The following is a 25857-nucleotide window of genomic DNA, read 5'->3' on the forward strand; positions in this document are numbered from 1 at the left end:
ACGAACCAGATGCGTCCACGTCGGAGTCCAACGTGTACTTGCCAGCTCGGAGCCACGTTTACAATATAATATAAAGGAGGGCCCTCCTTTAAGGTACAAAGGACCGCCTTAAACATCTAACGGTGCCGATTAGATTATACTACAAAAGCCCTAAAAAGAATTGCCACGTCACCATGTGAGAAGTAGGGTTTTTTTCATACGGGAGCGATGCTCAAGTTCCTCAAGGGCGTGGTTGGATCTGCCGCTGGCGGGATCAAGGATCTCCCATACAGCATCGGTGATCCCTACGCCGCGAGCTGGGGATCATGGACGCATTGCCAGGGAACATCCAAGGTGCGCTCCCTGCTGCTAGATTCTTGAATGTAGATCTGGAAATATTTCGCAGGAGGACAATTCCCCCGTGTCGATCTTCTCTTTCACGGCCTCTGGCGCTCAGGATGGTCGGCTAGCGCCAGCGCGCAATGGTGTCAAGCGCCTTAGAACGGTAGCGTGGAGAATTTCGTTCTTTTTGGTTGGAGACAGATTTGGTGCTTCCAGGTGCGGCATCCAAATGTTCTATCCTTCCTCCATAGCACCGAAGTGGAAGGAATGGAAGGGAAGATCACGATTTACGTTGTGACTGAGCCCGTGATGCCTCTAGCGGAGAAAATCAAGGATATGGGCTTGATAGACACTCAAAGGTGAGTAATGGTATCCCTCTTGCGTTTTTCTTTTCACGAAGAGCTTCTTGGTTGTTTACAGGGATGAGTATTTCGCCTGGGGATTGCATCAAGTTTCCAAGGCCGTGAGCTTCCTCAACAATGACTGCAAATTGGTAAGCTCTTTGTACTGTTCTTCCAAGAGTTTTGTTTGAGTTTTGTCTTCCAGGTACATGGAAATGTATGTTTATCTGCCGTTGTGGTTACTCCCGCACTGGATTGGAAGCTTCATGCCTTCGACGTGCTTGCGGAGTTTGATGGTGCGAATCCGGAGGCATCTGGACCCATGCTGGTAAGTAGTGCCTTGTATTTCTCCCTGATGTAGTTTTGATGGGGTACTTCCTCGTGTGAGCAGCAATATGAATGGTTAGTGGGGAGCCAGTACAAGTCTTTAGAATTTGCCAAAGCCGACTGGGCGTTAATTCGCAAATCTCCTCAATATGCGCTGGATGCGTGGGGTCTAGGTGGGCGTTTCGACTTCATTTGTTTTCGAGAAGTGATGCAAGGTTGCTGTAGGATGCTTGATATACGAGCTATTCTCGAACACAAATCTGGCAAAAACGGAGGACTTACGAAACACAGCACCAATTCCCAAGGTTTTGTGGCGGCCGGAGTGATAGTAGAGTATTAACATTACGTTGCAGAATTTGTTGCCCGATTATCAAAGGTTGCTGAGCTCTCAGCCCTCACGGAGACTAAATCCTTCGAAGTTGATAGAAAACAGCGGTAATATTGTCCAGCACTATTTTATATTTACTCGTTTTGATGCGCAGATTTCTTTCAAAATAAACTTGTGGAAACAATCCAGTTCATGGAGGTCCTGAACCTGAAGGATAGTGTTGAAAAAGACTCGTTTTTTAGAAAGCTGTCAACTCTTGTGGAACAGCTTCCTCGGCAAATAGTTTTGAAAAAGGTACGGCATTTCCCAGCTAGTGCTGGACTCATTTTTTTCACGACCAGATTCTTCCAATGGTGGCTTCAGCTCTGGAGTTTGGGTCCGCAGCAGCTCCTGCGTTAACTCCGTTTTTGAAAATGGGGGCCTGGCTGTCACAAGACGAACTAACATCCAAGGTCATAGACCATACGTATGTGCTCGTACTGCATTTTCTTTTATTTCTTTAAAGTTTTGGATTGGCAACACTGCACCGTCGTTCTGCATTTTCTCCTTATTTGTAAAGCGCCTGACTCTCTTTATTCACAGGTTGTGCCGACTATTGTAAAACTTTTTGCGTCGACCGACCGTGCTATTCGAGCAAGTTTATTGCAAAACATTGATCAGTATGGAAATGCTTTTCCATCTCAACTCTTGGATGAGCAAGTTGAGTTCTGTAGTCACTCGAATCTAAAAACTAAAAATGCCTGCACAGGTTTTTCCGCATTTGGCGACTGGTTTTTCGGACACTTCTGCCTTGCTACGAGAGCTAACGTTGAAGTCAATGCTCATTCTTGCACCAAAGGTTTTTTTAAAAAATTTTTTCCATGTCAAAGGCCATTATAACCTTCATTCTGAAAGCAGTTGTCTCAAAGAACCATTACGGGATCTCTGTTGAAACACTTATCGAAATTGCAGGTTCCTTTTTCTCTTCTTTTTTCTTATAGTCTGATTCTTATATGACGCATTTCAGGTTGACGAAGAACCTGCGATACGAACGAACACTACAATTTTACTGGGAAACATTGCCGGCCTTCTTAACGACTCTGTAAGCTCTTCCTTTTGTATTTTCTTCCATTCAAGTTAGATATTTCATGTAGACAAGAAAAAGAGTCTTGATCAACGCGTTCACGGTGAGGGCTCTAAGGGATGGATTTGCTCCTGCAAGGGGTGCTGGTATGCATTTGAGCTCTTTGAGCTCTTTCCTTCTTTAATCAATGTGTTACTGATTTGTTCATTTGATAAGGTATTATGGCCCTCACAGCCACAAGCCAATACTACGATGTGGTAGAGATTGCTACTCGGGTGCTACCCAGCCTTGTTAATTTGACAATCGATGCTGACAGGTTTCAAAAAGTTTTTCATCTTTTATTCTAGTTGCCTCACTATTTGTCAATAATGTCCAGTGACGTGAGGACTAAAGCCTTTGAAGCTACTGAAACATTCTTGCAGCTTGTCCGGAAGCATCACAACAAGGTAAGCATTCTCCACATCGAAAATTGATTAAAAAATCATCACTTACCAGCAGCTCGAGGATGGAGTGAGTCCCAGTGATAACGCTAGTATTCTCCCTGTCGCAACGTCAGGTCTTCTCGGGTACGTCCTTGTAATGCTTATTACTTTTGATAGCTGACTATCTCTTGTCGTCTAAAGCTGGGCTGTGAGCTCTCTCAAGACCAAGGCTCCCGATCTACCGAGCCAAACATCCGGCACTCTTTCAACCGTGTCCTCGGAACCTATCGCCGCCACTGCTGCCGCTGCTCCATCCGTGGAGCATCACCAGCCAGCACGCCAGCCCAGCACTTCCTTGAGCGAAGATTTCTTCGACAGCGTAGCCGACGACCAAAGAGCGGACGACGAACGAGATGGATGGGACGACATGGAAGACTCGGCAGCTGCCACAGCAACTCCATCACTGTCGAGAATACAAGCTGCGCAACAGCGTCCCATTGCATCGGCACCTCTCCCGTCCCATGCGAACACAAACGGCCCCGAGCAAATAACCACTGGTAAGAGAGTCTCCAACTCTTTCCTCCGCTGCGTTTCTCATTTCTCCTCTTTGCTTCGCAGGAGCAACGGTTGCTAGACAAGCAAGCAAAACGCAAGTGAGCGATGACGAGGATCCGTGGGCCGAGATCGCTGCGCCACCTCCATCGACGAAACCACGGGCAGTTGTTTCAACTCAGTCGAGAGTAAGGCAGGGACAGCACGTATCTTTGGGGGCCATGGGCTTGGGCGGTGCTGGACGAGGCCGAGGACGAAGCTCAGCAGCGCCCATGAAGCTTGGCGCTCAACGCGTCACAAAACCTCCTCCATAGTGACAAGAGCGCTGGAGTTTTATTCTTTGTACTATAAGAAAGATAAAGATTTTTTCCAAGTGTATGAACATCGTGAAAAAGAAATAATTTCAGTAAGATGCTTTTTAGATTCGTCCAGATAACTTTAAACTTTTTGGATGAGGGGTTTCTTGACAAGGTCAATACAACAAAAGCATTGGCTAGACCGTCAGCTCATTTGGAGGGCACAGTGTGGAGGCATGGACGGGTAAGCTAAGCTCAAGCGCCATATTTTTGCTAGTCAGTCATGGGTTCTTCCTTGTCGAGGTTTGGGATCGACCCAACCCAAGAAAAGAAATCTCTTCGATCTAAAAGCTTTCTTTTGGTTTTCTGTGTGTGATCAGCCAACACAGCGTTAAGACTGTCTCTGCGCAGGAAGCCCAGGCGCTGATGAAAGATGAGGGCTATGGATACTTGGATGTGAGGTATAATTGTGTTCTAAACTTTGATCCTAGCGGAAGTTTCGTGTTTCTGCTTTTGATCTCTCCAACTTATCAGGACTGTTGAGGAGTTTTCTGCTGGACATGTGGAGAACGCTGTGAACATCCCATACAAGATCAAGAGCGGCTTTGGTATGTCTGGCTTTAAATTTTTACTTACTGAGAAGTGGCTGTTTTTCCAGGCATGGCTTCAAACCCAAAGTTTGTGGAAGAAGTTTCAGCCAAGTTTCCAAAAGACACAAAGCTTGTAATTGTAAGGAAGAACTCCTTTTCTTTTCTTTTTTCCTGGCTGCCTGTGAATCTTAACTTCTGTTTCTCAGGCTTGTCAGGGTGGCATGCGATCTGCAGCAGCTGCTAAAGAACTCAAAGCCTTGGTAAATTAAATTCACTTTCTGTGCTCTCTTCTTACATTCTTTTTCTTGGCAGGAATTTGCCAACCTTGTGGACATGGCTCCTGGATTTGGAGGCTGGGCTCGCTTGGGCTTACCTTCTACAAAGTGACACATGAAAAATAGTTGCTCTCTTAAATAATTCTACATCTCGTAGGAATTAATTTACTTGTCTGTTTCAAACAATAATTCTACATCTCGTAGAACGTTATTATCTGTTTTATATAAAATATGCACTGATGTCCATAGATTTAAAGAGGTGACGGCATGGTGTTCCTAGACACATTGTCTTAGCCAGACATGGTCAGAGTTCCTAAACACATTGTCTTATTCAAATAAAGTTAGAAGGTTGCAAAGGCTTTATTCACTTCGAAATTCTATGCATTTCCAGAGGAGGGAAGTGCATTTTCTTTGGAGATGTGCCCCTTTCAATCCTGATCCATATAAAGGATTTGCCAGGGTGAGAGGATTGAGTGGGAGCATTTAGAAATCAGCACCTCACTCTGTTTGGAGGCCTTTCTTTTGGTTGCTCCAAAATTTAAGGGTTCCATGATCACATGTGTGACACTGCTTAAGCATTCCATGTTAGGAGTTTGCATTTGTAGAGCCCAGAGTCCCAGTCTGATAAGAGACGAGAATATTATACTCTTAGAATAGAATGAATTATTTGTGATTATTTTGCTACTAGAGAGTGCCTAAAACTAATTTATATAGTAGCTGATAAGTGGTTTTTCTTTCTTTGTTATATTTCTTATAAATATGTGAGTGCACATATTTGATTAGCCTAAAACCCTAGCTTATATACAAGAGAATAATAGTCATAATATATATTGAACTTCACATCATAGAAGGCAATTAGGGTTTTTTATATTAATAGGCTTGGATTTAGAAGAACATGCAAAGAAGATTGCATATGTATAATTTTTGGAGGATTGACTTATTGAATGTTGTATTAAACCTTTTAAAATATATGGTTCAACTTGCCAGAACACTTGATACAATCCCTTCTATTGGGCAAGAAACCCTTTACAAAAATTATATACTATAAAATTAAATTAATACCAAATCATCCACTTTGGATGATATTGTACTAACTCTTACTTAATCTTACTTAGCTTTAGCTATTCACTATATGAGCAATAGGGTGTTAACCATCTCTTCATAAATTTCTAAACTCTCTCTTTCAATCCCTCTTTCTAGATTATACTAGACTTAAGGTTTAATTACATTCCTTAGAAACACAAGCAACCAAGTACACCAAGCCTTCAAAGTTTTTAATATTTCTTGATATAACAAGACTTGTTTATGGATACTTTAAATCCTAAACCTTGGGTATATCTCTTAGTTTGAAACCTCAGAGGGGAACATTATGGCATAATAGTTTAATATAGGTATTGTAACTTCCAAATTCCATTTCAAAAGGAAGGCCTAAACCCCTAATGAAGGGATGAAAATTGGCACCACTCCACTTGAGTTGGGAACATTATAATTAGTTTCACTTTTAGGAATTTTGGGAATGGGAGTTACTTTTAAACACTTCCTTAAAAAGCTTATTTAGCACCTTTTATGTCCCACCCAAGGCTACTAACCTTAAGTCCCATCTTTAACATGGTGTAGAAACTCCACTAGAGAGTTCTTTTAAAATTGAATCCTTAACCTCATTTTCCATATTATAATCTCGGTGTATATAAGCAAAGCATAGTTCCAATAGAGATTAAAACTTTATATTGATAGTGTACTTCTGAGGATAAATAATGATATTAGATTGAAAACCAACTTTACATGAATTATAATTATGTAAACCACTTTCATGAGCTTGTGGTCACTCTCAAACTTATACAATGGATGTAACATTTGTGATTCTAGAAAAAAAAAAAAAACATTTAGTCTAATTAGAGGTTTTTTAATTGAATGTGTCAACCCTTTTTCCTTATATTAGCTCCATTCTTTCATCAAAGGTCTCCAAATCTAAACTTTCACTTCGACTACTATCATGTAGCACTTTTTTAATCTACTTTAGAACTTAGGGATTTGTGTCTCACATTCATCTCATTATACTCATGCTTTTAAATTGGTTGTGAATTTCCATTGATGATATCCTTTTAAGTGTGATTTTACACCACTTTAGTTGCTATTTGGTGCTTAATATCAAAACCATAAAATGATATCATGTATTTACCATCTTTTTATATTTATTGAGTATATTTACCATTACTGACTATGGTGGGAATCGAACTCGAAACTTTTTCTTATACAATTTGAATTCAAAACTTGCTATATGTGTGGATAGCATATAATATTAGTATAGACCTATACCCAAATTAATTTTTCTTTTTATCATAAATTCAACTTTTCTTCTCCATTATTTTAGTATTTCATTAGTACTCCCCTTCTCTCAGCAATGAGCTCTTGACACCATACAAATATGCAATGGACTAAGGTGGTTTATTCCACTTACGAGTATACAAACTTTATAAATATATCTATCTATTTTATTAACTAAAGCTAGATTTTATTTATAAAATCCCCCTAAATCTAGATTCATTCTTCTAAATATCAGTAGATTAGTATGTAATGTAACTTCTCCACCTATGATGAAATGACAAGAAAGAGAAAATGCAATTAAAATTTCCTTTAACTCTAGATGAAATTTGTCATTTAGGATCAAATATAAAGCTTATAGCAACAAAGTGCAAAAACTATTTAAAAAATAAGAATTTCAAATGAAAAATAAAAACAAGTAAACCATAGATTGATAGGCTAAAATATTAAAGATCAAGTCATAAAAGGATTTTTTTTTAATGGTATATAATGCTACCACTATCACCATTTGATGCTTAGCCATCATCTCATCATCCTTCACCAATATAATGAAATAATACTAAACTTTATTTAGCTTTATTTTATATGTTAATTCTAGTGTTGGATATTGATGCTCTAGGGCTATTTTAATGTTGGTCTTCTTATGTTTCTTCACTCCTTAGTTGTATATTTGGGAGGTCTCCCAAATATGTCTCTTTGTTCAGTGGCATAAGGTTTTAAAACTTAGATTCCACTCAAATGCTCTTGGCACACATGTCCAAATGTTAAGTTTGGCTTCATAGTTATTTTATAGTAATTCACTATAAAGTATAGGGTAAAAACTATATACATTATATTAATATAAGAGAATCAGTCTCAATAAGTACTATCTAGCGAGATTAGGAAATTAGTAATGTTGTATACACTAAAGTAAAAATGAACAAAAAAGCTAAGAAGGATCTATATATATAATTATAGTATACGTGGTTTTCACCATAAACCCTTAGACACGTTGCTAAGCGCAAGAAAACAAAACTCAAATGTTAAAGCTTTGGGCCATTAAACGAAGGGATAAGACTAAATTCCCAAACATACAACTAAAGAGTGAAAGGATAGGAATATAAAAAGTTATTAAGATAATTTTAAAACATCTAACATCCTAATGTCAAGATTACCATACAAAATAAAGCTAAATAGAATTTGGCACTATTTTAGTATACCAATGGTCTAACGTGAGAAACATATGCTTTGGGCTTTCACCCCAATCCTAGGAGTTAATCTCTAGAATAATCATGAAAACTTACTAAATATGTAATGGCATTAAATTGCAAATATAGATATGGGAACAACACCATTGTAGTCAAAAGAATTTCTATATTCTATAAATATGCTGAATTAGCAAATTTAAACACTTTCCATAAATAGTCAATAGTGTTGGAACAAAACTTACACATAAGACATAGTAGCAAGGGTTTTTGGTGAACCCATTAAACTATCATGTAGCGATATTAAAGGATTATAACTCAATATACAAAGGTTTTTGTCATTAGCTAGTGTAAGACATAATGAGATAAGACACCTTATTGAGTTAAGTATGTTTATAATAAAGCATCTTAGAGCAAAAAATTCTTTAAATATTCCCTCTAAAGTATATTTTAAGTGTGAGAGAGGATATTCTATTTGGGGGTTAAAGTTCATTTAGGGGTTAAGCTCAAACCATTGTACCATTGTCCTTTAAAGATACGTGAGAAACTTAAATGTTGGACATTATCCCAAAAATGATAGGTGGCAATTGCTATAAAGTAATTGAACTAATGGTACATATCATCCCTAAAATTCTTAAAAAAGAATTCTGGCTACATGTGAGGATTGGTAGTAAAAGCAAAATGAATTACACTATGCACCATAAACATTATTAGCAATTAAGTATGATTGTTCAATTACAACCACATAACATCAAACAATTACACCAATTGTTGCTCTAGAGTCAAAGGAGGAGGAAGCTACTACTCTATCATAAAAATGACCAAAAAAAGAAAGCACTAAAGAAGAAATTATAAAGCTACAAAAATGGAATGATTTAAACGATGCAAAAATTAGATTTAAACCAAAAGCACAAATCAAAGCATTTTTTAAGGATAATAAAAAATGCCCCTCTAATATGAGTGGATGGAATATAGAATGAAATGTACAACTTGTATATAGGAGCAAGTGGTTCAGATTAATATTAATTTGATGATGATCAAAATCCCACTATATGGAATGAAATGTGTAGCTTGTATATAGGAGCCAGTGGTCTGGATTAAAATTAATCTGATGATAACCAAAATCCCACTATACTAATTAGTATATGGCATCATAGATCTCACAAAGTGTAAATTAATATTTATCACTATTTAATTTTAAATATTTATATTTTATTAAATTTGTAGAACTAGTGTATTATCTTTGGTAACTAAATTTATTATTTGTACGGAAGGATTTACACATTTATATGTGTGTATGTATGAGGCCTATCAACATCTAAAATATTATTTTGTGATACCTACAAACTTTCAATATTAGAGAAAGAAATATCATAGGATACTTCTACATGTAGGAAGAAGTAATTTTTTTCTATAAAGAAAGTCAGAACCACTTAAGTCACTTAGTTGGAAAATTCCAAATTGAAGAATATGTCAAAACTGAATCATCACTTATTTTGTTATCACAGTTTTTTTTTATTATTATTATTAATTTTTTTTGGAGGGGGGGGAATGGGTCCAATGTAATGGATGCAAATATTTCAGAAAAAAAAAGTCAGATATCATAAGCAAAAGTTGACTTACTGGTGAAGCACGAGAGCAAGAATATGTCAGAATCTTCAATTTAGATAATCCAAGCCCATGCTATATACACGGTCTGGCAGCGCCCTCAAGAAAGGAGCATGAGACCAAAGGATCCAAAACATCAAGATGAAATGTATTGTGGTTTTGGTCTCACTTGTCCTTGCTTCCTTAATATGCATCAACGTTTGGGTTCCTAGAATGATAAAATCATCATCATCTCCTGGTTATTACTTTCCTGATCTCGCACAAGATCATGGTTCTACCTGCTGGGAGGCCAGTTACTACGCTATAAACAACGATCCATTCTACAAGTGGGCAACTGGCTCCTCACTTCCAATGGCACTTAAGCTCAACGAGAAAGGCACTCTTGGCTACCAGCGGGCAAGTGTATGGAGAATCTCTGGAATGAAAGATGCCCGATCGAATGGTACAAGCATGTTCAACTCTCCAGATCCCCACGTTCTAGGAGGAGTCCTTCACCGTGTAAGTAAAGGTTTGGCTTGGGAGATGTCTATCAACTGGGGGATGAGTGTTCGACTCTGCATCACTTTGCCCAGAACGACTGGCGAGCCGTGTCTCTTCACTGCTCCTGTAGTTTGGACAAACAAGCTCCATGCAAATGGTACGGGCTCTTATGCGGTCCTCATGGTGGGCGTTCCGTACAGAAAGGCCTCGTCAGACATGTTTTCGGTTAGCAGCAGCTCCCTGTATTTGCCCTGGGGAGATTACTTGACCAACTTTGCGAGTAACGCTAGAACTCAACTTGGGCTCACGCTTGACAAAGACAAGGGAAACAACGTTAACAAGTATGTGTACCAAGGAAACGTATGTGAAGCATCCAAGCCCGTTTTCATTATTCCGGATGTAATATCGTATTTGGGATTTCCAACCCATCAGTGTGGCTGTGATGGGAACGTTTGCATCATTGACAGCAACTTGACGCTGCTGTCAGATTCGGACCAAGGCATATCTCCTTTGAAGCTGAATTCTACAAGCTGTAGTAGCAGGACTTCCACTCTTTGGAATCTTGAGGGCATTCCAACGTTCTCTACATACAGCCTCAAACGAAACGGATCATTCACTTTTGAAGTGACATTTAGCTCTGGTTCAGCTGTAAATTTTTCAGAGGCGATGAAGGACGTTAACTATGGGATCATAAAGAACGTAAGCTCGTGTGTTCAGGGATGGCTGGAGCAACACCCGGTTGAAAAACCTCTTACAACCATCTCCCAGGACTGTTCCCTTCAAGGCATCGCAAACGTTGATTATTCTCACAGCGGTCAAATGATATTTCGATTCCCACTTGCTGCATCGGGGATGAGAGCGACGTTTGATTATAAAGTTCCCATTGGCAACACACAAGAGGACGTCTACTGTGGCATGGATCAAGGACAAGTAGCACTGAGCCAGAACTTGTGCATGCTAAACATGACGAAGCTCAAGTCCTCGGGAGAAATGTCAATGCTAGCACAGCAACTGGATGTCTTTGCAAACGTTGCGGACATAAAGAGGTTCGCCCTCAAGGAATGGGAGAAGGGGTCTTCAAAGAGAGCTGAAGTTCTCTTTGAGATCTTGGTGGCGATCTTCACGATCGGGGCCACAATCTGGGGAATGTTTGCCAAGTCATCGGAGAACTTTGAGAAGTCGCTCATCAGATTTGTTTGGACAGAGTTTCAACTTTCAGTGCTTAGAACATTTGCACGGGCCTTAATCCTCATTGGAGTGATGATATGGAACACATTCAGCATATTTCAGATGATCAAAGAGGTGGAACTAAAGCGTTGTCTTGCCACCTCTGGAACAATCATCCAGCCGTTGAACGGTATCAGCTTTTTGGTCACCACCACCTCCACTATTGAAGTGATGCCCAGGTGGTCAATCTTATTTTGGGTGTGCTCACTGGAATTTGTTATCTTTGTGGCAGCAGTAGTTCTAATCTTTCATAGAATGCGCAAATCCGAAGAGCTTAAGACAGCAGAGATCAACTTGTAATGAATAAATATTTGGTGTGTGTTTGTGGATTATCAGAATATATATTTAAGGAGAAACTAAATTATTGTAATGTATAGAGTTCTGGATGCTACGAGTTCTTGCTACTCAACTACGAAGTCTTCTTCTTCTTTTTGTGATTCTTCAACTCAGCCTGGCAAATCCTTTGTCTCGATTCTAAATCGATCGCGATTGAAAGAGGTCATCCAGCATCTCCAGGTCGATCACCAGCATCTAGATGACAACGACTACGCTTCTCTCCTCCGGAAATGCATCGAATTCAAAGCTCTCACCGAGGGCCGCGACCTCCACACCCTCATCTCCAAGGGAGAGTACGGACAGAGCTCCTACCTTTGCAATCTCCTCACCCAGCTGTACGGGAAATGCGGCCACCTCCATGCCGCGAGGGGAATATTCGACTCCCTGGGTGAGAGGAGGAACGTTTATTCCTGGAATATCATGATCACGGCATATGCCCAGAACGGGCGTCTGGAGGAGGCCAAGGAGATCTTTGACCGGTCGCCACAAAGGACCATGGTGACGTATAACGCAATGGTCACGGCATATTCCCAGAACGGGCATCTCCAGCGTGCCAAGGCCTTGTTTGATGGGATGGAGCAGCGAGACATTGTGTCGTGGAACGCCATGCTCGCAGCATATGCCCAGAGCGGGCACGACACCCAGACCGTCGATCTCTTTAAGTCCATGGACATCGACGGCGTCACGCCCAACCACGTGTCGCTCATCTCTGCGCTGGACGCGTGCGGCAGGGTCGGGGAGCTGCGGCTCGCAGACGCACTGTACGACGCGGCGTTGACTCTTGGGTGTACGGGCGACTACAAGGTGTGTACGGCACTGGTCAATGCGTACGGCCGGTGTGGCAGCCCGGGCGATGCCAAGCGGATATTCGACTCCCTGGAGATGGCGAGCAAGAGCGACGAGATCGCAGCCTGGAATGCGTTGCTCTGCGCGTATCTGGTGGGCGAGAACCTTAGCGATGCCAAATCGCTATTCGATTTCATGCCCGCGCGCGATCACATCTCCTGGAACATCATGATGGTCGCGTTTGGGCGAAGTGGATTCCATCGCCAAGCCCTGGATTGCTTCCGGCTAATGGATCTCAATGGAATCGCCCCGGACAGCGCCACTTTCGCGAATCTGCTGGATTCGTGCCCCACACTGGAAGACGGCAAGACCGTACACGCTTGCGCGGAGGAGAGCGGCTACGCGGCCCATCTCATGGTGGCCACCTCGGTGGTGGACATGTACGGCAAGTGCGGTGACGTGGCCGCTGCCAGGCGGGCCTTTGACGCCATGCTGGAGCGTGACGTGGTGGCGTGGAACGCCATGGTGGCGGCATACTCGCACAACGGTCACGGCCACGAGGCCCTGGAGATATTCCGTACGATGGATCTCGAGGGGGTGAATCCCAGCGAGAGCACGTTTGTGTCGGCCGTCGATGCATGTACGGCGGTGGCGGATCGGGCGGTGGGGAGGCTCTTGCACGGAGTTATCGTGGACAGCGGGTACAAACTCCACGGCAAAGTGCTCAACGCACTGGTGACTATGTACGGCAAGTGTGGAGATCTTGTACGGGCGAGGGCGATGTTTGATGGCTTGTCCACGGTAGATCCTATCCTGTGGAATGCGATGATCGGAGCATGTGCCCAGTTTGGGCATATGCCCGATGCTTTGGAGCTCTTGAGGGAAATGCTCCAGTGTGGAGCTTCTCCGACCACTGTGACTTTCACGAGCTCTCTGGTGGGTTGTAGCCGGAGTGGGTTCTTCGAGGAGTCGAGGGAATTGTTTCTCGCAATGCAAGACTGTGGATTGGATCCCAATGGCGAGCACTTCCATTGCATGGTTGATCTCTTGTGTCGCGCCGGGAAGCTCCGGGAGGCTCGGGATTTGATCGTTAGCATGCCATTTGAGGCGGATTTCCCTGCGTGGTCGGCTCTTGTCAGTGCTTGTAGCGTTCATGGAGATTCCAAGCTTGGGAGAGAGGTGGCGAATGAAGTGATCTCTTTGGTTCCGGAGGATTCGGGGCTTTATGTCTGTCTCTCCAAGGTCTTTTCCTCCGCGGGCATGCAAGATGAGGTGGCGAGACTAGAGCAAAAGAGAAAAGATCTTTTGCTCAAATCAAAGTAAGGCTTTAGTAGTGTTATAGAATGCTGTTCTAAAGAGTGCTCGAGAGAGAGAGCAGCCATTAGACTTTGCAACTATGATTCGCCATTGTGCCGACTTTGGCAAAGGGTCCCTGGATACACAGCCAGATTGAAAGGGAGAACGTTTTCCTGGCAAATCTGCTCGGCCAGATGTATGGAAAATGCTGTGGCACTAGTGATGCCAAGCGAGCGTTCGACACCATCGACGCCAAGAACGTTTTCTCGTGGTCTTCAATGGTGATGCATATGGGCATCTGGAAGGTGCCAAACTTATCTTTGACAACATCCCGGTTCGAGATATTGCTGCATGGAATACAGTGCTTGGTTCATATGCACAACACGCCAACGTTGACAATGCAAGATGCTAACCCGGATCCAAACTTCTTTGTCCTAATTACGGCTTATGCCGAAAGTGGGTATATGTCCAGCGTAAAGCAATGTTTGATTCCATGTCACCTCGAAATGCAATCGCAATGCTTGCTGGATATGCAAGACTAGTGCGAAGAAGTAAGGCTTTCGTCAAAGACGGAGTTTCTTTGTATGTGTATAATCCGATGAAGAGCCAGTTGGTCTCTCGATGATTCTTCCGAAAGATGCCCCAGCATGACACTATAACAGTGACGGCAATTTGGCATTTGTCGCGAGGGACAACCTTGTTTAAGCCAGAAAGGAATGGCGATGACTTTGAGAGCTCAGCGGAGTTAGTCCGCTAGCCAAGCACTCGACCAAGAACAGGAACTCGAACCGGCTGGAATGGATCAAGTCTAGAGTCGAAGAGACATCCTCCTGGAAAACCAGCATCAGTGTGAGTGTAAGCATTGTCCGAAAGAACTTACGCTGCCATGCAAAGCTTTGATCTTCATATGCGGCAAGCTGACTCCTGGAACGCTCAAAGGAACATAATCCGTTGCCTCTCTGGGGAGGCCTCCTCGACGTTATCCCCCCGGAACAAGCGCTACTTTAGTGTATCTGGAAAGAAGCAGCGATCCTAGTGATGGAAAAAAAAAATCAAAGAAAAACAAAGTTGGTCAAGGAGTTTGAGACAAGGTACCTAGCATATCATGGATCGTCCCATAGCCGCTGGAATTTAAAATTTCTCAACGCGATCTGGAGATAGAAAATAAAGAGTGAGAAACAATAAAAAAAAAAATTCACTCAAATGGTCTTCTTTCCATCTCATACGTTTCGAGAAGCGTGGAGCGTCAAGTACCGCAGACACCTTCCTTGCGAGATTATGTACGTAGTGCATTTTTCCCTCCCAAGAACCCTAAAAATCTGATTTAAACCCGATTTTGGCGCCAAAAAGAAAAGGGTAGAGGTCTAGGTTGCATGCCGGTGCGCAGCGGCGGGGCGATTCCAAGCAAGTCTCTCGCCAGTGGAATCAACAGGTGCGTGATGTAGCGGATGTGAGGCGATTCGACAATCTTTTAGCCGAGGATCGAGCAGTCGGTCAGGTCAGGTCGGCGCAGGCGAATTTCATGACTGTCGTGGTGAACGAGCTGGAGCGCTCGATGAGCTTGCAAGAAGAGGGCTTTAGAGCAGGGATTAAGCTTCTTTGCGTGGTGAGAGCACTTCTCCAAAATACCAGTGGCTAATGTTGATTTGCTACTGGTGCTGGATAGGCCGCGCTTGGATCCTGTGATAATGAATAGGTTCTTAGTCGAAGGCGAGTCTACTGGAATACCTCTAGCAGTGGTGCTCAGTAAGGCGGATCTTGTTACTCTGGAGGTACCCGTTTTATTTCTTTTGCAAAGCTGATAGAAGGATCATCTTTAGTTTTCAGATGAAAGATAGCTGGGAGAAGCAGCTGATGGAGTCGGGATATAAACTATACATATGCAGTGTAGAGACTGGTATGGGGCCTCTTCATGAAGATAAAACATCAGTTGTTTTTGGCCCAAGTGGAGTCCGAAAATCGAGCTTGATCAACTTTCTACGTGGAAAATCTTGCCTTCCACCAGATGACATCCAGGTCTGTATACCTTCGAAGTTCGTCTGAAACTAACTTGTCGCGTGTACAGGCACTAGACGAAGTCGACAATGAAGTCATTCGCGTGTAGTAACGGACTGGATCCGGTCGACACACGATGCGGCACATTTCTCTTGCATCTGCCATTTAGAGGGGCTATGCTCGCTGACACTCCAGGTTTCAGCTATCCCAGCTTGTCAATGGTGACAAGGAACTCATTAGCATTGCTTTTCCCCCAGGTATTTTTTGTCAGCTTCTTCTTATCGCGATTGTGAGCATAGCTGTGGTCTCAGCTTTTACTTCTCAGCTAGACAGGTAAAGGTGACTTACACCTTTTCTTTTCGTCTTTTCTATTGTCTAGGATCAAGGCCTGGATACAATAGCCGAAGGCTCAAGATATCAACGAAGGAAGAGCAATGCCTTATTTCAAGTGCCGATAAATCCGTACAGGAAATGGACAGGCTTATCGACGAGATTGACAGCAAGTCATGTCCGCGGGTGGCCTACGGGAGTTTAGCCTCACACGAGCAGCAAAGCAGCAGCAACATCAACCTGACAACGCCGCTGAACCCCCCGTGTCTGGACAAGGTCATGTCTCTCCACTCTCGTCAGGGTGGTCGCAGAGCATTCGGTTGGCTTGGTCGTGCTGATGATCTGGAAGCACAGGCTTGACAGGCACTGCAAGGCTTGCCTCAAAAGTATACATACAAGGAGCTGGCGAGTGGGAACCTCGCTTCGAGTAAATGCTTCAGAGGCGTATTGGATGTTAGAAACTTGGACAGCCTTTTTTTGGGAGAAGCTTGCGAATTCTCCAGAGCTACCTGTAAAACAAAAACTCAGCACGAGGTCTCGATCTCCCCGGTAAGCTGTAGGAGCTGCTGCGTCGCGTGCTTAACTGGGAGAAAAAAAAAGGAGAAGAAAGGAAAGAAACAGAACACTCTCCATAAAAACTGTGCAAGCCAATGAACGAGAGAGGAAGAGTAGCTCTGGACCTAGGGCCTGCTCCAGCTTAAAAAGCCGCTGGAACGTAAAGAGAAGCTCTTCGCCTTCACTGCAATGACGACCGACCTTATGTGTTTGTTTACTCAGTCAATTGGACTTTCGGGCAGACGAAGACACATGAACCATGAGAGAAAGGGCAGTGTGGTATGTGAGTGTCTTTTCAGGCTCTTTGGGTGCTCGTACTATGGACACGGACGAAACCAAGAAGGCGATGCTTTGCTTCTTACTCGGATTTAGCCCTGGACATTTTGTTTGCTTTCTTTACTTCCTGGTGGGTCGCATCTTGAGTCTGGAAGAGTGGTCGTCTAGCAACAACAGAGATTCATGGCCATGGACAAGGGAGCCAACATCGAAAGCCGTTACCTCGTGAAGAGCCTAAGTATCAACTCCAGGGAAATACAGGCAAAACACATGTGGTGATAAGAACATTCCACAGTCTCAGGTGCTTGATCTCAGGCAACTCTTGAAGTTGAAATGCTTCCAGGCAATAAATTGCGAGTTTTCTTTTCCCACGATAATTACAGCTTTGCAGCTAGATTTAGGAACTGGAGCACAGTGGATTCAGTTAAACGTATCCATTGCCAAAGCATAAATGAGATGTTAGACCTTTTCTCGTAGTAGAAACACGCCCAGCGTAACGAGACGGGAAGGAAACCTGTTGAGTACAAGCACAAGGAAAAAAGCAAACCGCTGATTGTCATACCTCTTCGTCATGGTGATTGTTCTGCACATTTAAGACGTTCGCAGGAAGCAGCAAATAATTCGGCCTCATCTGGGTGTCAGCACACGAGCAGTTTATCGTCGTAGTAAATGGGGCTCCTCATTCTCCGCACACATGTCAATGTTCTTGCTTAGACCGTAGGAAGAGAACATCGAAGATGTAGTTGTTCTCGCTCTTCATTTACGTGGTCCTGCGTTGCATGTCTGTGGTTCGATCCACCAACGATGACGGCCTCCTCTTCCAGCAAGCTCTTGACAGAAGCATGAGAAAGCCAAGTCAACCAGTAGTTTCACTTTTTTTGGCTTCCTTGATCCTAGAGATTGTGGTTTTGGTCACCATGTGGCATGGTGACAAGGAACAGCTTCGCCTCCTCCAAAGACTTTGCATGCCATCTGAAATGATCTGGCAGTGTATCCAGCGACCTTTTGCCAAGTCCTTCGATTTGGCACACTGACGAATCAATGGGGTGGCTGGCTGCTCTCTCGAGATCATCATCTCCGCTTACGCCCAGGCCGGGCACCTCCAAACCGCCGAGGACGTCTTCTCGGACGGCAATAGGTTTACACTACTACTACATTCTTGCCGAGGAAAAGACCTTCGATAAGAGAGCTCGTCAAACTTCCGCAATAAAGAGGATTATCTACAAAACAAAATTATGCAAATTGCAAATACCTAGAGTCCCATCAGCTTTCACGTGATTATGATATTTCCAAAGTCGTCACGCTGCGCTCCTATCCCTTCGAACATAATTCTCACCTCCTCATCTCTCCATGAGCAGGGATGATCGTGTTCCATGCGACTGTGTTGGGCATGAGCTTGAAGATGCCCTTTGCCTCAGAGAATATTGCCTGATCGAGGTAAACCCATCATCCTGTTGAAGACGTCCTGTGCATCGCTGATTTCTCCAGCCTTTATGTCAAACAATGGCGTGCAAGAAGCCACACTCGGGTTTTTCATCCTGTGCACCATCGCCTTGGCTGTCTCAAGATCCCACTCTCGGCGATCATCCCCAGAGGTCCACAGCCGGATCCTTTGCCAGCCTGAACACCTCCTTGGCCTTGTCCATAAGCACCCTCTGGGTATACGTCGATGCGTGTGGAATGCAATGACTGGAGCATATGCCCAGATTGGGCATATGCTCGATGCTCTAGTACAAGTGATGCCAAGCGAGCCAAGAACGTTTTATTGTGTGGAGAGAATTTTGTTTTAAAAGTAAACATTTAATATTTATGAAAAGATAATAACTACAATTCAAGAACAAAGCCAAGAGGGAAAATAATAGTACTATGTCCGTCTCAATCTCAACATCAACAAGTAATCACAAAAACCACTGAGTGGCAAAAATCAAAACTAAAAGCATATACTGTTGCATGGATTGGTTCATATGCATGTTGCTGCAAGATTCTCTTTGATCCTAACCCTTGTTATGGACAACAGCATATGTTTGATTCCATGTTGCCAGACTCGGCATGACACTATATCGCCAACTGCAAGGGCCAGTCTTCTTTGGTATGCCCTATCGCTGTCACCAAGGCATTCCAAGTCGCTATACTCCACTTAGAACAAGCCTCGTCCGACTTCAAGCCGCTCACATTGACCATCGAGCACAGTCCTTGTCAAAGTAGCGTTTTGTGTCTAGAAGACGATTCTCAGCATTATCTTGCTGAGGGCTCTGAACTTCCCTACTCCACAGCTCCCAAGAGAGAGCATCGTCGCCCAGATCCACGCCGATGGCTGTTCTTCGCGTGTCGCCTCGCGCCCATTCTGCCCTGCTCATGAAAAGCCTTGCATTGTGCTTGTTTGCATGCTCGTAAGTCCCATTCTCTTGTTTTGTTTCTCTTTAATGTTCTCCAGGCCGAATCAATGAAGCCAAGCAAAGTGTAACCACAAGTTGACTCGGCTTTCTAATGCTTCTGGTGGGCCAGATCTTTAGCGCAACGTTCGAGTTTTCAGACGTCCATAAAACACAAAACCAATGAAGAGTCTAGCAAATGAAATAAAAGGAAGAGATAGAGATTCTTTCATGACTGCAAGCTGTATGTCGTCTATGGATGCTATGCTTTTTGGTGGAGAATGTGGCTGCTTCTATTCCAATCGCTTGGGCAGTCCACCTAGTGTCGTAAATTATGAATATGGTTCTCTCACATTTTACACGCTTTGAAATGTTTATGGTATTTGGACTATTGCTTTGAGTTTCTATGGTACACCACATCTTAGATATATTATACTTAATTTCAGAAATATAAGACTATCAATAAGGGGGTGTCTTCAAAACCGAATGTGCATTTTGCTTTATAAAAAGAAAGTATGACTAAAGTGAATATGAAAAGAAAGAAGAATAAAGCTTGAAGTCGATACTTAGCATTTGGATCTTTGCTTTTCGGGCTAGTGTTTCTTTTGCAGTGTACCCCTTTCATTTTAACCTTGAATTTCGCTTGGAAGCACAGTTCTCCAGTTATTTCATGCGAATGTACACACCAAAAGTAACTGAAAAATACAAATTAGATTGCAATGTTGAGGTTGTAGTCGCTAGGAACGAGATCCCATTGAGCTGCTGGAGAAGTGTTTCTGAAGTGGCAAGGCGAGGCTCACAAGCCTTTATGAACACGTCACACCCACGAGCACAAACACTCCCATCTTAAACAATGGAAGTCCCACAACTTTGGTGACCTTTTACGATCAAACTTCTTGCAACTCCCTCATGACAATCCTAATAGTAATCCTTGATCTCTCTGCCGAAGTGCTCTCCCTTCTTTACAAACCTATGCGTCTGCTCTTAAAGCTTGTGCCGCCCAAGGTCAGGTGGCAAGGTGGCGCAGAGGATTTTCTAATGATGCCTGGAGGAATTTGCTATCGGGCATCCGCAGTTGTGACCCAAGAGGATCATGGAATGACAGCGTAGGTAGTATATAAGCTAGTGTTTGAGAATTCGTGAGGCAGGCTGGTGCTCCTTAGGAGTTCGAATTCCCCAAGCTGGGATGTCTTTGAGAGTAGATACGAGAGAGTGATCATCTTGAGGCTTTCTGTCATCTGTATAAGTGGCTCGAGTTGGTTGTTGAGATTAGAGAGAATTGACCTGAATTTCATGGAGATTGTCGTGCAAATTTGAGAGCGTTCGCAGGAAGCAGCAAATAGTTCGGCCTCAGCCTGTGCACAGCGTACAAGAAGTCTGAAGCAGTTCATCTTGCAATAACACCACCAAAGCAGCGGTTGCTCGTTCTCCGGAAACAAGTCAATGTTCTTAGACCGCAGGAAGAGATCCTGGTATAACATCGAAGTTGTAGTTGTTCTCGCTCTTCATTTCCATGGTCTTTCCCTTCCGCAATAGAGTCTTGTGCATCCTGTGTTGCATGGCTGTGGTTCGATCCACCAACGTTGACGCCTCCACTTCCAGCAAGCTCATGACAGAAGCATTAGCCAAGTCAACTAGTGGTTTAACTTTGTTTGACTTCCTTGATCTGAGAGATTGTGTTTTTGGTCACCAAGTTCCATGCGGGCATAGTGACAAGGAAAAGCTTCGCTTCCTCCAAAGACTTGGCATGCCCAATCGCTGCCAACAAGGCATTCCAAGTCACTATGCTCCGCTCGGGCATCTCCACAAACAAGTCTTGTGCAATCTCAAGCCGCTCGGATTGAGCATATGAAACGACGAGCACAGTCCACGGCACAAGATTCCATGCTGGCATCTTGTCAAAGTAGCTCTTTGCCTTGTCTAGAAGACGATTCTCGGCATATCCCTGGAGCAATGCCGTCCATGAGAAGACGTTCCTCTCCGGCATATTCTCGAACAAGGCACACGCCTCTCTGTCATTGCCCCTCGCGGCAAATGCCGAAACCATTGCAGTAGCTGATATAGTGTCATGCTGGGGCATCTTTCGAAACAATCCTCGAGATGCTAAGATACCTCCGAGTCTTGCATATCCAGCAAGCATTGATGTCCATGCAATTGCATTGCGAGGTGACATAGAATCAAACATATGCTTCGCGCTACACATATACCCGCTTTGAGCATATGCTGTAAGCATTGTCGTCCACGAAACAATGTTGGGATTTGGAATCGAATCAAAAAGAATCTTTGCCTCGTCTACATGCCCGTGTTGTGCGTACGCTGCAAGCATTGTATTCCATGCAACAGTATCCCGATCGGGCATCTCGTCAAAGATAAGCTTAGCATCTTGCAGATACCCGTTTTGGGTATATGCAGTCATCATAACAGCCCACGAGAAAACGTTCTTAGCGTCGATGGCGTCAAACACTCGCTTGGCATCATTTGGGCTACCGCATTTGCCATACATCTGGACGAGCAAATTGGCCAGGAAGACGTTCTCTCTGTATTCCTTTTGATCTGAAATAATCTGGCTGTGTATCCAGCGACCCTTTGCCAAGTCCTTGGATTTGGCACAGTGGCGAATCACGGTTGCGAAGTCTTCAATGGCGTGGCTGGCTGTTCTCTTGAGAGCACTCATTAGAACGGCATTCTACACTACTAGTTTTATAAAAGACTTATTCTCTTTTGCCCTCTTGGATAAATAAATTGATCATAGCTCACGATACTGAAGTAATGTGTTATTATTGCTGCGTTGAAAGATGCAATCATCCCTGGATATAATTCGTAAACCACACACATTATGTGGGGCTGGTCTTTTTGTGCTCGTAGTCTCAAGCCGCTGGATGCCGCAAAATTCGTAGGAGTGGATCTAGTCAGTTTCTATTTCTCTTGAGCTCTGCTGTTGAGGGTCATGAGATTTCTGGCGATTCGCGCTGAACACCTGCGCTATGATAGTAAATTATTGTTATTCGATGCGCCTCAGGCACCAGGAGGAGACAAAACTTTACTCCACCATTGTGCTCCATGCCATGGTCGGGAATCTTCAAAAATACTTGGTTGTGGGTTGAGAAATTCTCTTGAATCCACATTCATGCGACAAGAGGAAACTTATAAAGCACTTGGAAACTTCTAATATATGGTTAGAAGAAAACATTGAGAAGCATAGCATAGAAGCTATGGCAATGCCACGGCCTACTTGTACGAGGAAGAAAAAAGGCGCGGCGAATGCAATCAAGCACGAGAGCTGGCTGTAAAGACGGATGCTTGGAATCGTTGCTTTCAAATACAATAGATAAAGACTGCTTCATGAAAGCAAGCTGTATGCCTTAGAAAAGCAAAAGCTATACACATTCCAGATACCAAAAGCATGTAACACATGAGAGATACTCTACATAGCATGAAATTGAGTGGGTTGACACTTTTTAGTTACTTTCATTTTAATCAGTTTCTCTTTTTCTTGAGCTCTATCTATATCCAAATTTTGTGGCATTCAACAAAGAATACACAGTAATTATATAAACATGCATGATTTAAGCTGGTACAGTTACCTCTTCTTTTCTTTCCACGTAGCGCATGCGAACGTACACACCGAAAGTTACTGTGGCAAACACAAAGATTGCAAACGAGCACGCTGCAAAGAAGATAATCCAAGATGGAGTGACTTGAACTGTTGAAGTTGTAGTCACCAATAACGAGATCCCAGGAAAGAGGATCTCGTCGAGCTGCTGGAGTAGTGTCTTTGAGGTGGCAAGCCGGACTTCCCACAGCTTTCAATCTGACAAACACGTTAAACATGTTCCACACGATCACACCCAAGAGTAGAAAACCCCGAATTCCCGTCTTAAACAGTGGAAGTCCTATTGTCGCTTGCACAACTCTGGTGAAATTGCCTGTGCGCTTCAAGATCAGCGCCTCTGGTGAAATTGCCTGTGCGCTTCAAGATCAGCGCCTCCACCTTTTGCAAATCCCTGTTGAACATCCCCCAGATTGTCACAAGGATGGTCACCACTGCTGTGACAATCCTAACACTTATGTCTGATCTCTGCGACCAAGTGCTCTCCCATTCCTTCTTCATGAACCTATGTACGTCCGTTAGAGACTCCCTCAAGTGGTTCTGCAGATTTTGCATCTTTAGATCCTGCAAGCTTACTGTGCACAGCTTGTCCGCCAGCTTTGACTGGCCTTCGTCCATGCCACACAAGTAGTTGTCGTTAACATGGTTATCGAAGGTGTCCATGAGATCTTCCAGCGATGCCCGAATTTCTAATGGGATCTCAATGACAGGGCCCACGGCAACAATTGGACTTTTCCAGCACTCCTGCAGATCTGAGTCTAGTGTGCCATCGCTCGGATCCTTCTTCTGGATCGTGTCCTCGGTGCAAGAAACGAAATCTTTGAGTATTTGGTTGGGACCACGGATTGCCTCCTCGAAGTTTGTGCTGAAATTCACGTCGAGTTGTATCGATGTGTTCCGTCTCGGGCTGTAAGAGTACAACCTGGTTCTTTTCTCTTCCAAAGGATAGTCGTAATCGCAAAACGAATTGCCCTGGCCACACCCGGAGGCATTTAGTTTCAGAGGAAGAATCCCATCCTCATTCGAAGCTGTGCCAGTGATGTTCCGACCCACAAGGCAAAGGATACCATCGCAAGCGCACTGTAAGCTTGGAAAACCAATGTAAGAAACCACGTCCGGGGTGATGAGGATCGGGGAGGCCATGTTGCAAACCTGGCCTTCGTAGACGTAGTTCTTGATTCCTTTGCCAAAGCTTTTGAGATTCAATCCAGCTAGCGTTGCTCATAAAGTTTGTCAAATACACCGCACTATTGTCCAGATACAAATCGCTGCTCTCCACGCCATATGTATTCTCTGAAGCCATCTTATACGGAACGCCAACCAAGAGCACTGCATATGATCCAGGAGCGGTCTGGACGATCGGCGTTGTGGAAAGACACGAATCCAAACAAATTTTTACACTCATCCCCCAGTAGACTGTCGTTTTCCACACCAGAGTCCTGCTTCTCTTGACAAACTCTCCTCCAAGAATGTGGGGATCTGGCGAGCTATACAAGGAGCTCTCATTTGTAGAGGTGGTATTGCCCTTAACACGCCAGATGCTTGCCCTCTGGTATGCAAGCGTTCCCCTCTGGGAGATGTTAAGATCATCCGGGAGTGAGGAATCAGAGATCCACTGGTAGAATGGATCGGAGCTTGTGGCAAAGACGGTGGCTTCCCAGCACGTAGAGCACTTGTCCTCCTTGACGATATCCAGGTAGTAATCCCCTGGAGGTGGTTTGGTCATCTCTGGAACGGCGAAGATGGCAGTGACCACAAGTGTCGCCACGAAAGTTGCAAAAGCGATGCCAATCACAAGCGCTCCAGTGAGTTTCTCCCTTGGATTCAACATCAGTTTAGGTGCGCTTTGTGACTCCGCCATAGCTCCAAACTTCTCTGCTTAAACAAATTATGCGGTGCATACTTGTTGGATTTGGAATAGAAGTTTATATAGAAAGGTTACTAACTTTTTTGTAAGTGGTGAATAAAGTGATTATTCCCTTTGCATAGTGGCAGTACGTGAAAATTCTTTGTATGAACGTTGATTGATTGATTGAATTGATTGGCAACAACAACGAACGACGATGGAAAATTATGCCTATTCTACATGATCTTTCCCCTCCTGTAATAACAATAAGTATTGCTGTGATCTTATATAAAACTTGGTACAAATACTGTAAACATCTTATTAATGAACATAAAGGTACTACTATAAAACATATAATGGATCAATTCTGGTCGTCGTCGCGGACGTGCACGAATGTGCTCCCTCTGTTCCCTCCCTATGAGGTATTTCTCACCATATTTATTTAAAGCTAGCTAAAAAATATAAATTCTAGCGTTCCATCCCGAGCACATTTCCCTCCCGCCGAGAGATCCAAGGTCCCAGTCCGTGGATTCCTACGGTCGCAGCCTCCAGTTTAGCGTTGCGTCTGGAAACCTCTTGAGCTGGAGAGTCCCTGCCGAGTGTGTTCCCTACGTCCGGAGCTACACCACCGGGCCACAGTACCAAGCCGACGTCCAAGCTGCAACGAGCTTGGCACTCCAGCAAGCCCAGACTTTCTGCGCCAGGCCGGCATTGATGCGTGGCTGTTTGATGTCGATGGTACTCTGCTCTCAACCACGCCTTACTTTGCTACAAAGCAGTTCGGGTAACGTCTGGATCTATCTCTTCCTTCCCTGTTGAAAGTTAAAATTTTGCAGAGCTGGGAGCTACCACGACACTGACTTTAACTTGTGGGCCGCCAGAGGCGTCGGCCCGGCGATCGCTCCAGTGAGGACGCTTCTCAGAACGAACTGGACAGTGTTCCTCGTGTCCACACGCCCATAGTCACTGCGGCGTGCGACTGTGAGGAACTTACTCCGGGCGGGCTACAGAGGCTGGAAGAGGCTCTTCATGAGGTTTGTGAGCTTCAGATAACGATGGCTAGCCTGTCATGACGCCAAATGCTACTCTTGCTAGACGACCACTCTTCCAGACTCAAGA

The 25857-nt window shown here is 43.9% G+C and overlaps 5 protein-coding genes and 1 long non-coding RNA gene across 9 annotated transcripts; 4 read left to right on the forward strand and 2 right to left on the reverse strand.

Moving 5' to 3' along the window:
- Nucleotides 1-168: 168 nt before the first annotated feature.
- LOC9643291 (N-terminal kinase-like protein) lies at nt 169-4759 on the forward strand. 2 transcript variants are annotated; one of them, XM_024659789.1, is made up of 25 exons: nt 169-333; nt 386-484; nt 538-680; nt 742-814; nt 868-990; nt 1054-1162; nt 1215-1294; nt 1343-1424; nt 1472-1611; nt 1659-1769; nt 1900-2016; nt 2066-2155; nt 2215-2268; nt 2324-2398; nt 2451-2526; nt 2597-2696; nt 2757-2826; nt 2876-2946; nt 3004-3359; nt 3421-3894; nt 4031-4111; nt 4185-4258; nt 4309-4379; nt 4447-4500; nt 4553-4759. In XM_024659789.1, exons 1-20 carry the CDS (start codon nt 208-210, stop codon nt 3666-3668), a joined length of 2343 nt encoding a protein of 780 aa, XP_024515557.1. In that variant the 5' UTR covers nt 169-207; the 3' UTR covers nt 3669-3894; nt 4031-4111; nt 4185-4258; nt 4309-4379; nt 4447-4500; nt 4553-4759. The 2 variants fall into 2 exon arrangements, with proteins under 2 accessions (XP_024515557.1, XP_024515565.1); XM_024659797.1 differs by having other exon boundaries at nt 2879-2946.
- LOC112341255 (thiosulfate sulfurtransferase 16, chloroplastic-like) lies at nt 3887-4627 on the forward strand. The gene is made up of 5 exons (XM_024661118.1): nt 3887-3894; nt 4031-4111; nt 4185-4308; nt 4447-4500; nt 4553-4627. Exons 1-5 carry the CDS (start codon nt 3887-3889, stop codon nt 4625-4627), a joined length of 342 nt encoding a protein of 113 aa, XP_024516886.1.
- Nucleotides 4760-11705: 6946 nt separating the features above from the next.
- LOC112341257 (pentatricopeptide repeat-containing protein At2g13600-like) lies at nt 11706-14379 on the forward strand. Its single transcript, XM_024661122.1, has 3 exons — nt 11706-13777; nt 13903-14059; nt 14227-14379. The coding sequence occupies exons 1-3, from the start codon at nt 11706-11708 to the stop codon at nt 14377-14379; spliced, it is 2382 nt and encodes a 793-aa protein (XP_024516890.1).
- A 693-nt stretch (nt 14380-15072) lies between these two features.
- LOC9661579 lies at nt 15073-16233 on the forward strand. Of its 3 annotated transcripts, none has more exons than XR_002990283.1 (3): nt 15073-15770; nt 15820-16006; nt 16129-16233. It is a non-coding gene; the product is annotated as an uncharacterized LOC9661579 (long non-coding RNA). The 3 variants fall into 3 exon arrangements; XR_002990282.1 differs by lacking the exon at nt 16129-16233 and adding an exon at nt 16007-16070 and having other exon boundaries at nt 15820-15944; XR_002990278.1 differs by lacking the exon at nt 16129-16233 and having other exon boundaries at nt 15820-16070.
- Nucleotides 16234-20924: 4691 nt separating this feature from the next.
- Nucleotides 20925-21956, reverse strand: LOC112341260 (pentatricopeptide repeat-containing protein At1g09410, mitochondrial-like). Its single transcript, XM_024661132.1, has one exon. It carries the CDS (start codon nt 21954-21956, stop codon nt 20925-20927), a length of 1032 nt encoding a protein of 343 aa, XP_024516900.1.
- An 892-nt stretch (nt 21957-22848) lies between these two features.
- Nucleotides 22849-24109, reverse strand: LOC9661580. Its single transcript, XM_024661138.1, has 3 exons — nt 23268-24109; nt 23005-23230; nt 22849-22916 (listed from the first exon to the last, which is right to left on the reverse strand). The coding sequence occupies exons 1-3, from the start codon at nt 24033-24035 to the stop codon at nt 22849-22851; spliced, it is 1062 nt and encodes a 353-aa protein (XP_024516906.1). The 5' UTR covers nt 24036-24109.
- Nucleotides 24110-25857: the final 1748 nt, after the last annotated feature.

Source organism: Selaginella moellendorffii, unplaced genomic scaffold (assembly GCF_000143415.4).
Source record: "Selaginella moellendorffii unplaced genomic scaffold, v1.0 SELMOscaffold_2, whole genome shotgun sequence".
NCBI classification, from domain to species: Eukaryota; Viridiplantae; Streptophyta; class Lycopodiopsida; order Selaginellales; family Selaginellaceae; genus Selaginella; species Selaginella moellendorffii.